At 49.1% G+C, this 17,178-nt stretch overlaps 1 protein-coding gene across 2 annotated transcripts in view; it reads left to right on the top strand.

Moving 5' to 3' along the window:
• tyro3 (TYRO3 protein tyrosine kinase) overlaps positions 1-17,178 on the top strand; it is a 535,899-nt gene that overhangs the window by 489,106 nt on the left and 29,615 nt on the right. For both annotated transcript variants that reach the window (XM_072486187.1, XM_072486188.1), the window contains exons 10-12: positions 10,135-10,261; positions 10,972-11,072; positions 16,926-17,021. In XM_072486187.1, the coding sequence (XP_072342288.1) occupies positions 10,135-10,261; positions 10,972-11,072; positions 16,926-17,021 (324 nt within the window). The remainder of the gene's footprint in view (positions 1-10,134; positions 10,262-10,971; positions 11,073-16,925; positions 17,022-17,178) is intronic.

A 17,178-nucleotide genomic window follows, 5' to 3' on the forward strand; every position in this document is an offset into this window, starting at 1 on the left:
CGCCTCAGCATGGACTTCAAAGGCCCCCTCCCCTCCACCGACCGCAACACGTATTTCCTGAACGTGATTGATGAGTACTCCCGGTTCCATTCGCCATCCCCTGCCCGGACATGACCACAACCACCATCATCAAGGCACTCCAAACTATTTTTACACTGTTCGGTTTCCCCGCATACATCCACAGTGATAGGGGGTCCTCCTTTATGAGCGACGAGCTACGCCAGTTCCTGCTTAGCAAAGGCATCGCCTCGAGCAGGATGACCAGCTATAACCCCCGGGGAAACGGGCAGGTAGAAAGGGAGAATGGAACGGTCTGGAAGACCGTCCTGCTGGCCCTTCGGTCCAGGAATCTCCGAGTCTCCCGCTGGCAAGAAGTCCTCCCAGTGGCCCTTCACTCCATTCAGTCACTGCTATGTACTACCATGAACCAGACACCTCATGAACGTCTCCTTGTTTTCACCAGGAAGTCCTCCTCGGGGACCTCGCTCCCAACCTGGCTAGCGACACCCGGAACCGTCCTACTGCAGAAACATGCGAGGGCGCACAAGTCGGACCCGCTGGTCGAGAGGGTCCACCTGCTGCATGCCAACCCCCAGTACGCCAACGTAGCGTTCCCCGACGGACGCCAAGACACGGTCTCCCTCCGGGACCTGGCGCCCACCGGAGCCCCACGCGCGCCCGAGCCACTGCCCCCCCCCCCCCCCCCCCCCCACCGCACCTGACCGGAGGGTCAGTACTGCCGCCAGAACCCCGACCCAGAGCCGAGCAGGCACCGACGCCCCCTACAGGCACCCCTTCCTTCTGCCCATTTTTCGACCTTACAGCGCCACCTAGGGGTGACGAAACTGCCTGGGAGGAAGGCACCACGTTCCCGGAGTCACTACCGCCGGGGCCCTCACCAGGATCGCCGCCGAAACCTAGACGCTCCAGTAGGACGACCAGGCCGCCTGATCGTCTGATTGCAGCACTATGAAGAAAATTAACAACGCAAGAACTTTCTCCGCAACGCTCGATAGCATGGTACCTGCAATACCTGGTTCTACCATGAAAAGGCGACAGTAATACTGGCCATCACACCGCTGGCTCTTTTTTAACAGGGGGTGAATGTGGTAATACCAGGTATTGCGGTACCAGAGAGAGGAATGACCATTGGCTAGACCGCGGGGTCTACCATTGGGCAATGTACATACCCCGCCCTGAGAGGCGGGGTATAAGAACCAATGCCGTCCCAGCAGCCTTCACTTCTGTAACTTCGCTGCTGGGTACAGTTCTACCTGATTAAAGCTGAATCGATATGACCCCACGTGGACTCAAGAGTATTGATTGTGTATCATAGATCAAGCAGCATCTGTGGAGAGGAACAGAATTAATCCTTTCAACAGAACAAATCTGATGAGTCATGACCGGAAACAACTCTGTTTCTCCTCATGGACACTCCCAGATCTGCAGAATATTTTCAACATTTTCTGTCTTTATTTCAGACTTCTAGCACCTGTGATATTTTGTTTCGTGCTCGTATTTTTTTTCAAGCTTAACGGTCCCGCCCAGTTCAATTTTTAGGCTTGCGGGCACCGGGTTGGATCAGGGTGTCCAATTGAAAAGGTCCACCCTTGATCTCGGATGCCTCAATCTGAAGATCCCTTCAGATTTGGGGCACCTGGAGCTCCACCCCTTCCCCACCCCCACCAGCCTACACTGAGATCATCCCCAGGACATCTCCTACCCTCGCGCCCTTGGGACCCCCCCATATTTACTGAAGTGCGGTCGTGGGACTAAGGCTCAGGCATGGTGCTGCACTACTTCTTCTGACCACTGCAGTGCTGTGTCTGGAGGAGCTGGAGAGCTATCGACCATTCAGATTGGCCAACAGTTCTCCAAGCTGGGACTTCTGTCCAACGGAAGTCCCACCTGCTGCCAATCAATGATCAATGGAACGTAAAGTGGCAGCAGAGGCCATGGTTTATATCTACAATAATGGTTATATCTGTTATATCTATAATAATGAACTGGTCAGGTGGACAGAAAAGTGATAAATGGAATTCAACCTAGAGGTAATGCATTTTGGGTAGTCAAACAAGCAAACAATTACACAGTAAATGACAGGCTTCTTGGCCTTTGTAAAAAGATCAAGCGTTGAGATTCCCCACTCCCGCGCCGGTTGGGAGAATCGCCTTGGCCGCCAAAATTTCCCGGGACACCGGTCCGACGCCCTCCCGCGATTCTCCCAAGCGGCGGGAATGGCCCCGTCGAGTTCCGCGGGCCGCAGGCCGGAGAATCGCCGGAGACACCCAAAATGGCGATTCTACGGCACCCCTGGTATTCTCAGGCCCGGATGGGCTGAGCTGCCAGGCCAAAACGGCGGGTTCCCCCCGGCGCCGTCCACACCTGGTCACTGATGTCGGGAACATTGCGGGAACGCTGGGGGGGGGCGGCCTGCGGGGGGGGGGGGGGAGATCCTGCACCTCAAATGTGGCATGGCCCGCGATCGGTGCCCACCGATCGTCGGGCCGTCCTCTCTGAAGGAGGACCTCCTTCCTTCCGTGTCCCCGCAAGATCCGTCCGCCATCTTCTTGCGGGGCGGACTCAGAGAGGGCGGCAACCACGCATGCGCGGGTGACGCCAGTTATGCGGCGCCGGCTGCGTCATATATGGAGCGCCACCCTTACGCGGCAACAAGGCCTGGTGCGTGTAGATGACACGGCCCCGATCCTAGCCCATTATCGGGACCTGAATCGGTCGGGATAGGGGCCGTTTCGCGCCGTCGTGAACTTCAACGACGTTCACGATGGCGTGGGCGCTTCGGCGTGGGAGTGGAGAATCCTGCCCCAGGTGTTGGATCAAGCCCAAGGTCAGGTGTAACACCTGCATTTATCAGCTTGAATCTAAAATGTCTCTCTTGTGGAGACCATGAATTGGATTCAATTTGAATTGTTTTTTAGAGCGAGCAAGGAGATGGATTAAGGGCTTGGCCCATCCACTTTGCACATTGGTTTTGTGATTCTGAGAAAGGAATATTTTTTGTTTTAAATTGGCGGGATACTGAGAGGTGTTGAGGAAGACCTTGGACTGAATATCCACAGATCTCTGAATGTAGCAGGACAGGATGATAAGGTGGTTAAGAAGGCATGTGTAAGCCATTCATTTATTAATCGAGGCATATAAGAGCAGGGAGGTTATTCTGGAACTATATAAAATATTATTTAGGCCACAACTTGAGTACTGTTTACAGTTCTGGTCACCTCATTACAGAGGATAGAGAGAGGATACAGAGGCGATTTACGAGGATGTTGCCAGGACTGGAAAATTGCAGCAATGAGGACAGATTGGAGAGGCTGGAGTTGTTCTCCTTGGAACAGAGGAGGCTGAGGGAGATTTGACTGAGGTGTACAAAATTGTGAGGGTCCTGGACAGAGTGGATGCGAAGGGCCTATTTACTTTAGCAGAGAGGTCAGTGACTAGGGCACAGATTTAAAGTGACTGATAGAAAGGTTAGAGGGGATACGAGGACAAATGTTTTCTCCCAGAGGGTTGTAGGGGGGTTCTGTCACTCACTGCCTGAAAGGGGATTGGAGGCAGAAACCCTCAACTCATTTAAAAGGTGACTGGATGTGCTCCTCAAGTGCCGTAATCTGCAGGGCTACGGATCAAATGCTGGAAAGTGGGATTAGGCTGGGTGGCTCGTTTTTCAGCTGGCGCACACACGATGGGCCGAGTGGCCTCTACCTGAGCTGTAAACTTTCTATGATTCGAATGGATACCTCGGAGTGAGTTACAAGGTGGATGCTAATCAAGTCCAATCAACAGTATGGAACTCTCCGCTTCTATTTTTCATGAGGATTGTAGAATTTACAGTGCAGAAGGAGGCCACTCGGCCCATCGAGTCTGCACCGGCTCTTGGAAAGAGCACCATACCCAAGGTCCACTAAAGACAATGGAAGCTTTGCCTTATGGAAATATTCAACATCATTACGATGTGGATTTTATGAAGGGAGTGCAGTTCCATCCTTCGCTCTGATTTTAGGTTCATGAGTACACAATTCCAGAGGTTGGAAACAACACTTTTCAAAAGTATTTTGGGGAGGGCATGATGTTATTGAGGAGTGAGGTGGATACACATCAGACACTCAACCTGAACCTTTCCTTTACTCTGTAGCCGATGGAACTGGAGCAGCTTTTCACCGAGGTGGGAATAGACATTTCTCAGCTTCTCACCTGCATGTGGTTTGAAGTCACTCACTGGTCACCTGAAATAGAACTGGGAGGGAGTTTGAGACATTTATCCAGCTGTATTCTGCACATACAGTGTGATGATACAATTGATGCTCATTACCACATACCCTTTAGTCTACCACTCACCATGAATTTCACAGGCCATCTGTCTGTCCCTTTCCCTCTCTGCTCTCCATTTCCTTTCCATGTGTGTATTTCCTGTTGTTTCTCTTTAACCTTCCTGTTCTGTGTTTATTTCTCTCTTCCCCTTTCTCATTCTTTCCTTTCTGTCTGTACTTTTCTCTCTCTCAGGTCTGTGTGTCTTTCTCTCCTCCATCCTTTCTGAGTGTAATTCTCCCCTTTCTTATTTCTTTCTCCCTTTGTCTCCCTCTCCCTCACTGTTTATTCTCTCTCTCTCTCTCTCCCCCTCTCTCCAATCGTCTATTTTGTTCAACCGCACTCTCAGCACCGCCTTCAATGTCCTCTTCCAATTAGAACCATTCCTCTCTCTCACCCTGGCCATTTCCCCTATTATGGCCCTTGCTATGGCTCCCAAAGGGAATCAGACTGCAACAAATATGGCGGACATCTTGGGAGCGATTCTCCCAAAAGGGAACAAAGTCCCTGAGCGAGCGCGTTTAGCCGCGTTTTTCCAGCGCTCGCAGTGCCGCGAGACACATTCAACGCTACTCGGATTTTTAAATGGTGTCCTAATCTCCGAGACCCCGGAAACAAACCCCAACCTCTCCCCAGCCTGAGGGCACTATGGGACGGCCCCCAGCCCCCCCGAAACCGGGCAACCCCGACCTGATCGGACACACAAAAAATGCTAAACTGGCACCCTGGCAGTGCCTATGCCAGCTGGTAGTGCCACCTGGGCATCTTGGCAGTACCAGGCTGGCACCCAGGTGGCACTGCCAGAGTCCCCATGTGGACGCAGCAGTGCCAGGACACCACCCTGCCCAAAGGGCATGCAGATTTGTGGCCTCCAATCCCCCCCCCCTCCCCCCCCTCCGAGTGTCATTCCACCTGGTCCCCGTTCATGGGGACCAGTGCTGATCGACACCCACCTGAGGTCTCTGAATCCACCTCCTGGTCTCCTCGCCAACTGCAGAATCTTCGCCTTGTCCAAGAAGCGGTTCAACCGCACCACCGTCGCCCTCGGCGGCTCCCCCACCAGCGGCCTTCTCCTCAGTGCCCTGTGCGCCGATCCACGTGGAGGGGCCAATCCAAGGCCCCTCCACCTCCATCAACTGCTTCAACCTCCTTGCCACATAATTGCCACCTTCCACTCCCTCGGTACTCTCAGCCATGCCGACTATCCTTAAATTCTGTTGCCTGGAGCGATTCTTCAGGTCCTCCAACTTCTCTCTCAACCTCTTCTTGTTGTCCACAACTATCACCATTTCCGCCTCCAGCGAGGCAATATGCTCCTCAAACATCCCTGCCTCCCCCACCTTCTGTATTGCCAGGCCCTGAGCCTCCAGCCTCAGCCCCACTTTCTCAATCGCCGTCCTGAACGGCACCACCGCCTTAGTCGGTTCCTCTGAGGCCTCCATCATCTGCTGCTGGAACTTATTATTTATAACCTCCACCAGTTGCTCCATCGACCATTGGGCGGGCAATGCTGGCCCCTTGCCCTCCGCCATCTTGACTTGCGGCGCACCACAAGAACGGCCCTGCTCCAACTGCTCTCTTTTTCATAGTACTTCTCATCCTCTGATCAATGCACCAGACTCACCAGAGGAGCATTGTCTTCCCCGGGCACTCACACATCTTTTGCCCTCAAAATGACCCCCCTACAGGTGGGGAAGGACCAACAAAATCCACCTTGAGTGGGAGCCACCAAATGTGCGACCACTCATTCCATGGCTGCCACTGGAAGTCTCAAGGTGAGAGTCTGATGACATATTTACGCGATCACAAGACCACCTCTTTCCACCTCTGTAATGTTTCCTGACTCTGCCCCTGGCTCATCTTACTGCTGTTGAAACCCTCATTACTTCTTGGCTATTCCGATGTACTCCTAGCTGTCCTCCCAATTTCTACCCTCATACATCGAGCACATTCAAAATTGTGTCTGAACCTGTATCAGCTCTTCTTCACCCAGCACCCCTGAACTCGCTGACCTACATGGCATTCCTGGTTAAAGCAATATCTTGATTTTAAAATTCTCATCCTTATTTTCAAATCCTTACATGGCTTTGCCCCTCCCTGTCTCTGTAACCTCGTCCAGTCCTAAAACTCTCTGAGGTATCTGCACTGCTCCCTAACATTGGCCTCTTCAGCATCCCTAGTTGTAATTATTCTGCCATTGGAGGCAGTGCCTTCAGCATGGCGAGGACCTACGGCCTGGAATTCCCTCTCCACCGTTCTTTTCTTCTTTAACACATGAAAACCTAGCTCTTTGACCAAGCTTTCAGCCATTTACCCTAATATCTCCTTATGTAGCTCAGGGTCAAATTTTGTTTGATAGTTCGTCTGTGAAGCACCTTGGATGTTTTACTGCATTGAATACGATATAAACACAATTTGTTCTTCTGTGTGTGTTTCTCACTCTCTTTCTGTGTGTACAGATTTCTCAGTTGCTACTTTGCAGTCCCTTTGACTGTCTATTAGCTCCTCTTAAAGTTAGTCTCTATTAGTTAGTTGTGCCCTCTGGACCATCTATCTATTTACCTGCTCTCCTATGTGGTAGTAATTTTTGACTTTGCTACTTGGCTGGTCTCCCTTATGGACCCCAACCGATGATGGTTGTTTTGCCTTAAATGGGATGGAAACTGGTTGAATTCTCCACAAAATGGGCAACCTGTCCAGGCAGTCGAGTGGCACAAGATTCCCTCTGTCTGTCAGTCACTCTGCCTCTGTCTAAGAGTCTGAATATTTTGTGCAAATTCTTAAGATCATCAGAAGAAGGAGCCATTTGGCCCATCGAGCCTTCTCCACCATTCAATGAGATCATGGATGTGGCTCACCTCTGCTTCCCTGTCTGTCTCCCATAATCTTTAACTCCTTTGTCGATCCAAAATCTGTCCAATGTATCATTTATCCTTTCACTTCTTCCTCTCTGGGATGTTGACTCTAACCGCCTGTCCATGTCCATCACCAACATCCTCTTTGTGGAAATGTGTGTCATATGGTCCTGCTCCAAACTCTTTGTGATTCGTGCTGTATTTTATTAATGGAAGCCAAATATCCCTCTGAATTCTCATTGTCAGGTGACTGGCCATTTTAATGGCCGATTCGCAGCCTATGTGTGTTGCTGTTGTGTCAGTGTGTAAAAATCCCGTCACTTTGTGTGTTGTGAACCCCACTTGCACGCAAGTCACCAAATCACTCATTGTTGCACGAGAACTGTCTGTTGGCGCTTCAATACTGAACGAACCACAATGATTCAGCCTCTTCCTGACGGCTACAGAACCACTTAACAATTGTGGCTATCAGGATTAGCCATCTAAAGCTGTCGTTGTTGTTTGAACTTCTCCTTATGGCTTCTGTGTTCCCGGGGAGTTTTCAGCAGTGGTACCAGTGGGAGTCCTTTCACTAAACAGACTTGGGCTTTTTCAACTAGGAACCTACTACAAGAGGGAGTCCACGGCTAGATCGAATCTACTGCAATAGAGAATCTACTAGTTTAGGGAATCTACTGCAAGAGGGAATCCATCAGCAGAGGGGACCTCCTGCAACAGCGAATATACTGCAAGACAGAATCCACTACAAGAGGGAATCTTGTGGATGGGATCTGCTAAAAGAGAGAATATACCAATAGAGAGAAGCTACTGTTGGCTGGAGTCTACTGTGAGAGGGGATGTACTACAAGATGGGCCGGAATCCGTCGGCCGTTCATTGGTGGAGGGATTCTCTGGTCCCGCCGGCAGTGCACCCCCACCAGCGGGTTTCCCGGCGGCACAGGGTTGCTTCAATGGGAGTTTGCATTGCCTGCGGCAGGAACAGAGCGTCTCGGCGCCAGCTAAGGGCAAGCTGCCTCCTGCTGCCGAGAAACATGCAGCCGGGAAGCCGGAGAATTCCGCCCAGAATCTACTGCAAGAGGAAATCTTGTTGAGGGGGTATCTTTCAACTGAGAATTAATGCTAGAGGGAATCTGGTGCAAGAGGAATATTCCAAGGGGATTGGATTTGAAAAGAAAGAATGCACGGGTCTACTCACGCAGAGGCAGAAGAGTGGTTCAAGTGAACTGCTCCTTCAGAGAACCAGTATATACAAAATGGGCTGAATGGTCCCCTTCAAAGCTGTTACCATTCTGTTATTTCGTGAGCTAGAGGGAAATGGCTGCCAGAGGAAATGTAGTGCAATGGAAGATCTACTTCTAGAGGGAAATATAATGTAAAAGGGAATCTATAGGTAAGGGAATAACGGTTTGAGGGAATCTAGTACATGAGGAAATCTAGTACAATGGTGATGATTCTGCTCTGGGTAATCTACAGCGAGAGAAAATCTACTTCCAGAGGGAAGCTGGTGTAAGAGGCAATCTGCTGATAGAAGAAATCTACTGCAAAAGGGGACTACAGTGAAAGAATCTATTGCGAAAGTGAATCTAGTGAAAGAGGGAATCTTCTGGTAAAGGGCATTTATTTTTAAAATATAGTGCAAGAGAGGATCTACTGCTAATGTGAAATTCCCACGAAAGGGAATCTATAGGCAAAGGAAATTGCTGCTGGGGTGATGCACTATTTGAAAGAACCAACTATCTTAGATGATCTGCTTCAAGAAGGAACCTTCTGTGAGAGTGAAGCTATAGGGATTGGCAGATGGAAGGGTTCTACTGGTAGAGGGAAACTATGATAAGGGATCTTCTGCTAGAAGGGACCTGCTACTGAAGAGAAACTAGCGCAAAGAAGGAATCTATTGGAAGAGGGAATTTATTGCTAAAATCCTGTGATCGCTGTAAACTCCTCTAGCCCCACAACACTGAGATATCTGTGTTCCTCTAATTCTGGAGACTTGAGGATCTAGTCACCCCACCATTGGTGACCGTACTTTCAGTTGTCTGAGCCTCAAGTTCGCGAATTCCCTCCCCTAAACCCCTCCACCTCTCAATCTCACTTTTTCTCATTTAAAATGCTCCTTCAGACCTACCAAGCTGTCGATCATTTGACCTGATATCTCCTTACGTGGCGGGGTGTTATGTTTTATTTTGTAATGCCTTGTTTCATTAAAGGCACTCTGAAAATATAATGCTGTTCATTACAGATGTAAATTTAAAAAGAAAATAGAGGGGATATAGTGGTAGAGGTTTCCATTGATGAGGACACGAGGCTTCCTCCTGAGTCTGGTACTGCACAGTTGATCCTGATTCCTACACCCACTGCTAGTGGCCTAACAGAGCCCTGAACTGTTGTGCCCTTAGTGTTAATCTCCTGTCACAATAATGGCTGAGCCCACTCTCCCACTTGTACTCGAGTAATGTTAATAGCTGAAGGTTAATTCAACCAGCAATGACATCCTCGACCCCACGCTCATCATCGTTATTACTGCTGCTATTAATTCTTGTTTCAGCGATTTAGACTTTACATATTACCTGTTTTACACGGTACTATTCTTTTCTCCCCCTGACATTCACTAGGTCACATTTCCAGTTTAAACCTGCCCGCCAGCACCAGCCTGATCCTTGCTGACAGGAGAACAAGAGTGGAAAGGGCTGAATGATCTACTTCTCTCACACCTTCTCCGCCCTGGCAGCTTGGTATAGGTTAGGCACCTCACCAGGTGAGGCAGTATTGGCGCAGATGGCGCAGACCCCTTTGCGCCACCCGGTACGACACAGCGCCCTGACACTGTGCCCCAGAGGCCTCTCTTTTTGATGATTGGCTGTTTTATTTTTCTGTCGCGATGTTGGCCGTGAGGTGCTGATGAAGGAGTCTAATCTTAGAGTTTACCCACTAACTCATGGAATATTTCCCTTAGGGTCAGTGAAACCAGAGCGAAGGACCTCGTGGGCACCTGTGATCATTGGAATTCTTTGTGCAGCTTTAACTCTAATTAGCGTGCTGCTCGTTGTGTACCACATCCGGCAAAAGGAAATGCAGTTCGGGTGAGTTTATTACTCTGCCACCACTCTGCCATTGGCAACCCTGCCCTCAGCTGCCTCAGTCCTAAACTCTGGAATTTCCTCCCTCAGCCACTTTGCCCTCAGCTCTTCTCCTCCGTCGATAATGCTCCTCAAAACCCGTAGCCGTCTCTGCTCCAAGGATAACAACTCCAGCCTATCCAGTCTCTTGATAGCTGCAACACTCCAGCCGAGGAAGTGTAAATTGTTGCTGTTGAAAGCTCAAAGTGCAACCTCCTGACTACAAATCCTCTCCCTAACACACCAATGTGTCCGGGCTGCCATTGTGCATGCAGGGGTACATGACAAAATATGATCTTGATTCACTTTCCATGGGTTAAAACTGTCAATGGAGATGTGACGGTGAAAGCTAACCAATCGGATCGCACAACCTGACAAATGACTGGACATTAGATTGAAGTGTTTGAATGAATGGATAAAGTGATGTTTACTTTTCCTTTCCCACCTCGGAGTCTGATCTGTGTACAGATATAACCTGAGGGAAGGAGACAGAGAGTCACTAATCTGTGCGCTGCTGTTCCCCTAGGGGTGAGGACAGAGGCATCGGTCAATGGATAAACAGCTTCATGAGGGAAGGGATGATCTTTGTATCGTGCAGAATGTTTTTGCGATTTGGAGGTGTATGCCATGCTAGTGCGAGGATTACAAACCCAGCTGCTGATTTCTCTCCACAGAGAAGCCTTTGCCCCTATTTCTGATGGAGTGGGTCAGATGGTCCAATACAGGGCAGGAAGAGTCTACAACCGGAGAGGAGCTGAGCGGATCGAGGCTACATGTATGTGAAGCCATTGCTTATTTGATTATTCACATGTATACATAGATTTGATGTTGCTCGTAGCCAGTTTTGACAATGAAGCATCTAAGCTAGTATTCCAGTCCAAATGTAGATAATCCCATGCCTTGTGATTCTGAATAAGCATCATTATAATCCATTTATAAAATGGCAACAGGATTTAGCCATTCAGCCCCTCCAGACTGATGTCCCATTCTATGTTGCTCAAACACTCATTCATACCTTTGATACTTGACTTTTCCAATACCATTTTGGCTGGTCTTCACATTATAAACTTGAGGTCATCCAAAATTCTGCAATCTGTGCCTTAGCTGGCAACAAATCCCATTCCCCTATCGGTACCGTGCTTGCTGACCTACATTGTCTCCCAGTCAAGCAATGTCTTCATGTGAAAATTCTCATCCTTAATTTCAACTCTTCTCAATGCCCCTGTCTGTGCCCACAACCCTCCTAGACATCTTTGCTCCTCTAATTCTGGCCTTTTGTGCATTCCCAATTAGAATTGCTCCATCATTGTGGCTGTGCCTTCAGTTGCCTCGGCCTCAAGCTCTGAAATGTTCTCCCAACACCGCTCCGCCTCTCCACCTCATTTCCCTGCTTTAAAACCTTCCTCTTTGACCAAACTTTTAGTCATCTGTACCAAATGTGTGATTTGGTGTCATATTTTTGTTACAATGCAACTTGGGACGTTTTATTGCGTTATAGGTGCTATATCAAGATAAGGGGCACGATTACCAGGCCTTGTTACGCTCTCGCTCAATCGAGGCCGGTGAATAGTGGCAGAGGCCAAAAATGAGAACCTCGCCCGGCGCCAAACAGTTTGCGATGCAATCGGCTCGCTCCCATAGGCGAAATCGTGATCTCGCCATAGCGAGGCGAGAAACCAATTTTCACCACTTCAGCCCTATTTCCATACAATTAACGGGAGCGGCTCCATATCCAATGGCTTCCCATCATTCATTGGCCTCCCCAGAAAGTGGTCACGTTGGCACCGATTAGTACTCCTTTTAAAACGTGAACCTGGTGGAAGGGCTTCTGCGGGGAGCCAAGGAGGTGAGTAGTCATCTTTGCTCACAGTCAAAGAGCTCAGGGGCGCTGGGCTTGCCGCGCCAGTGCTCGGTGGGGTTTGTGGGCCCCTTAGCTGGGTGGGGTGGGCACCCTCCGGAGGGCTGGGCCGCCATGGGAAGGGTAGGGGAGGCTCTGGGAGAGGAGGGAGGCACTGGGAGGGCCATCAAGCGTGACATCAGCATGCCAACCTTGGATCTTGTGTACCCGTTCTGGGGGTAACCCTAGACCCTGCCCCTATGCCCCACCGATCACCCATAACCCTCATCGACTGCCGAGGCCTCTGGCGGTGCAGCTGAAGGCTATTGCTAATAGGAAATTGGCAATCGTGGTTAAGTGAGCACTTCACACAACCCAAGTGGATTCCTGTGGGTGGGCAGGCCACGTAGCATGTGGGAGTCATTGCCTCGCATCCCAATCACACCTTGATGTATGGACACTGCGCTTGAACACTGCGGGAGATAACACCACACACACAGCAGCCAATACCCGAACACCCGGGGAATGGGACACAGCAAGGGCTCAGAGGTCAGCTCGCATAGCGGCAGAAAGTCAGATAGGCGTAATACTGGTTGTGTTCAATGGTTTTTAATGTGTCACAGGTGTCATACAATTCCCCACTCCCGATGGTGCTGCCCCACTTTCCCCACCATCCCCTCACCAGATCCAGTACACATCTGTCTTGTCAGACCCTTCTGCTCAACCTAACAGCATTTGGCAAAACTGCAAACTACAGACAGGCCTGGCTCCTCCCATTAATTACATCATCTGTATCCCACTAAGATGTCCCATCACCTGCTTAGCTCGGGCTAAATAAAATCCCTCATAAATCATCTACCATCCAGCGACTCTCCAGCAATAGAAACAATATCCTATCCGTCATCTCTGTGTAAACAAATAAATGGTTAAAATCAATAATTACCTCACCTTTTACGACTCCTTAACTACAGCTTTAGTAGACACACTGCCTGTATGTATTTTGAACCAGGGTTTTTAATAACATTACCGCAACAGAATATAAAACATAATATACAACAATTTCTCCATTCATCACAGTTTAAAGAGATAGGGAGGTGCAAGGCCATGAAGTGATTGGAGAACAATGATGAAAATATGAAAATCAACGCTTTTCCGGAGTCAATCTGGATCAGCGAGCACAGGGATGGTGCGGGAATACATGTCTTTGACGATACCATCGGTCACCTCCCCTGGACCCTTCTCCCATTGCCTATTAGGTGTCCTGAGGTACCCAGTAAAGCACCATGGGGCAAATTGGGTGACTCTCCACCACCTTCCAGTACTATCTAAGGAGGATGTACTGCTTATGTATCACAACTGTGATGGGAGGATACACACAGGTTTTGGGCTAGATCTTTCACCGATGTGAAAATGATTAGGGCGCAGACTAAGCGAAGGTTGGATGAAAGGAAAGAAAGATGGCAGACGATGGATGGGATTTTCCGGCCCGTCACGGTGGGAGCGCCGCGGGGGATGCAGTGGCCCAAACACAACTCTGTTGACTTCCAGTGGTGGGCGGGTACAGAGAATCCCACCCAATAACAGATGGGCTGCAGAGTTTAAAGAGGGACATAAAACAGGGTTTTGATAGAGTAGAAGGGGAGAAACTGTTTCAACTGGCAGAGAGCTCCGTAACCAAAGAACACACATTTAAAGCGATGGGCCAAAGAGGCAGAAGATGAGGCTGGGATTAAGGACTTATAAACATGATCTGTAATGCACAACCTAAAAGAGGCAGACACTTTCAATAATGACTTTCAAAGGAGGGTTGGGTAAATACGTGAAGGGGAGTAAATTGCAGGGCTTTGAGAAAAGAGCGGGGAGAGTGAGACTAATTGGACAGCTCTTTCAAAGAGACTCCTGTGCTATAATATTCTATGATTATTAGACTTGAACTGTGAATAGAAAGCTAGAGGACACAAAGACCCACACGAATCCAAGAAGCCTGAAAATATTCAGAGGGATAGATGTATAAAACCGACCCCTATCTATTTTAGCTGGTTAGCTCAAACTCTTTATTTTAATACCTGTGTGAAAAGGTGGTGTCGGCGTGTTAAGTTCTCGTGCACACATTCTGCAGCTTTCAATTTGACCCTTTTCTTATACGCCTCAGTCGCTTATTTTCTCAAGAAAAAGCCACCCTGTCTCAAATTTGCTAAGACGATCCGCCTCCGCTCTCTCTGTGTGCTGTCTGTTCCACACATTTGCCTGCCTGTGCATAAAATACTGAACTCAAAACCATCTGTTCATCTACCTTTGCATTAATCACATTGTTAAAATAACACACACAGGAACTGCCATGAGCTTCCATTGTGCTCAATGCAGTAAGAAGGGAATTTAGCCCACATAAAAACCATTTGTTCTTGTGCTGTTGGGGCCAAGGAAAAGCAATCTGCGAAATGTGATTAATCAGGGTCCAATAATACAGTTCGTAATGTTCGACTAATGCAGATTATAATGATCCTCTGGTGGATCATTTGATATAGGTGGATTGGTGCATTCATTTAGGGTAGAGTATAACATTAGATTGAGGTGGACAGTAACGTGCTGATTGTTTTAGAAAAAACTCTATCCATTAAATGTGGGTGATGTTTGCATTTACGGTCAATAAAATTAATACTTGCAGAAGCAATCAAAAGCTCAAAAGTCAAAATTCACCCCCCCCCCCCCCCCGCCCCCCCCAGGCAGGTCTGAGGCACTGGAGGGATACGTAATATTGAATGGACGGGATTTCCCCCGGAACCCGCCCGCTCAAACCCAGGCACAATTTCACGCTTGGGCAGGCAGGTCGAGAAACCTATTCAGGCTCTTAAGTGGCCATTGAATGGCCCTGACCCACCCAGCCTCAATTTTTAGGCTGGTGGGAGGGGGTGTGAGGAAGGTGGGAATGTGACATTTCAATTTTCCCCATTTCGGCTGGGAAAGGCGGGGTGGCGCCTCACTCCGAAGGTCCTCTCAGAGTTGCGGCGCCCTCCCTGGACATTGGTGATGTGGGCCCCCTACTCCCCAGGCCTATCCCCGACACCACGATCACCCCCCGCCCCCCCCAACAACACCCAACGCTCCAGGCGTCCCCTACCCTTCAAACCCTGGGACACACGGGTCTTACCTTTCCAGAGGTCCTGGAACTTAGTCCCAGGCATATTACTGCAGTACCGCATCTGGCCACTGCCATGCTGTGTCTGGCCAGGTTGAAGAGCTGTCAATCAGTCTGAATGGCTGCCAGTTCTTACAGGCATAACTTCCTTCCAAGGGTGGATAGAAGTTCCATCCACTGTAAACCAACACACAATTGAGCTTGAAATGGCAGTCCAACTGCGAGAGTTTCCGAACGGTGGCAACACCCTGAATGGTGAGGACTGAACGTTTGCCATCCTCAAAATTCGACCGTATATATTTACTCATTCTAAGCAATTAACGACAACATCCTGTATTCATTCAAACGACTTCTCCAGCTTCTTGCATCTCTCTCTGCTCTTCCATATGTGCTGGACAATCTTACAGTCATTCTGTGACTCCCTCTGTCTGCTGTTCTCCAGGATGTGCATACTCTTGCAGTAATTATGTGTCTCTGTCTGCCATTCTTGCTGTCTACACGCTCCCAGTCATTCTGACTGCCGTTCTCCTTGCTGTCTACACTCTTCCAGTCATTCTGTCTGCTGTTCTCCGTGCTGTCTACACTCTCCCCAGTCATTATGCGTCTCTCTGTCTGTTGTTCTCCTTGCTGTCTACACTCTCCCAGTCATTGTGTGGCTCTCTGTCTGTTGTTCTCCTTGCTGTCTACACTCTCCCAGTCATTGTGTGGCTCTCTGTCTGCTGTTCTCCATGCTGTCTACATTCTCCCAATCACTCTGTTCTCTGTCTGCTGCTCTCCTTGCTGTCTACACTCTCTCAGTAATTCTGTGTCTCTCTGTCTGCTGTTCTCCATGCTGTCTACACTCTCCCAGTCATTCTGTTCTCTGTCTGCTGTTCTCCATGCTGTCTAAACTCTTGCAGTAACTCTGTGTGTCTCTGTCTGCTGTTCTCCATGCTGTGCACACTCTCCCAGTCATTTTGTGTGTCTCTGTCTGCTGTTCTCCGTGCTGTGCTCACTCTCTTAGTAATTCTGTGTCTTTCTGTCTGCTGTTCTCCATGCTGTGTATACTCTCCCAATCATTCTGTGTCTCTGTCTGCTGTTCTCCATGCTGTGTACACTCTCTTAGTAATCCAGTGTCTCTCTGTCTGCTGTTCTCCATGCTCTGCACACTCTCTCAGTAATTCTGTCTGTCTGCTATTCACCTTGCTGTGCACACACTCACAGTCATTGTGTGTCTCTGTCTGCTGTTCTCCATGCTGTCTACACTCTCCCAGTCATTCTGTGTCTCTCTGTCTGCTGTTCTCCTTGCTGTGCACACTCTCTCAGTAATTCTGTGTCTCTGTCTGCTGTTCTCCATGCTCTGCACACTCTCCCAGTCATTCTGTCTCTCTCTCTGTCTGCTGTTCTCCTTGCTGTGTACACTCTCACAGTAATTCTGTATCTCTCTGTCTGCTGTTCTCCTTGCTGTGTACTCTCTCTGAGTCATTCTGTGTTTCTTGGTGTGCTGTTCTCCATGCTGTACACTCTCGCCCAGTAATTTGAGTCTCTCAGTTTGCTGTTCCCCATGCTTTGCAGACTCTTTCAGGCATTCTGCGTGTGCGTGTGTCTCTCTCTTTGTCTATGAAGGTTGATGAGCTGCATACCACCCTAGTAACTGTTATTTTGTCTTAATACAGTCGACACTTTGGGAATCAGCAATGCTTTGAAGCAGAAGCTAGAAGATATTTTCATCCATGAAAGACAGATTGAACTGGGACGGACACTGGGCAGAGGTCAGTCTTTCTGTGGTTTATGAACATTTCTCCCATCCTGTTCTGAAGGTACTCACACATGCTACCCACCTGGACTTACCTGCTTCTTTGTGTTGCCCAGCTGACTTCAAAGGGCTATTCCACCACAGGGAATGTCGCATCTGAAGATGCTGCGTTA

Source organism: Scyliorhinus torazame, chromosome 2, assembly GCF_047496885.1.
Source record: "Scyliorhinus torazame isolate Kashiwa2021f chromosome 2, sScyTor2.1, whole genome shotgun sequence".
NCBI lineage: Eukaryota > Metazoa > Chordata > Chondrichthyes > Carcharhiniformes > Scyliorhinidae > Scyliorhinus > Scyliorhinus torazame.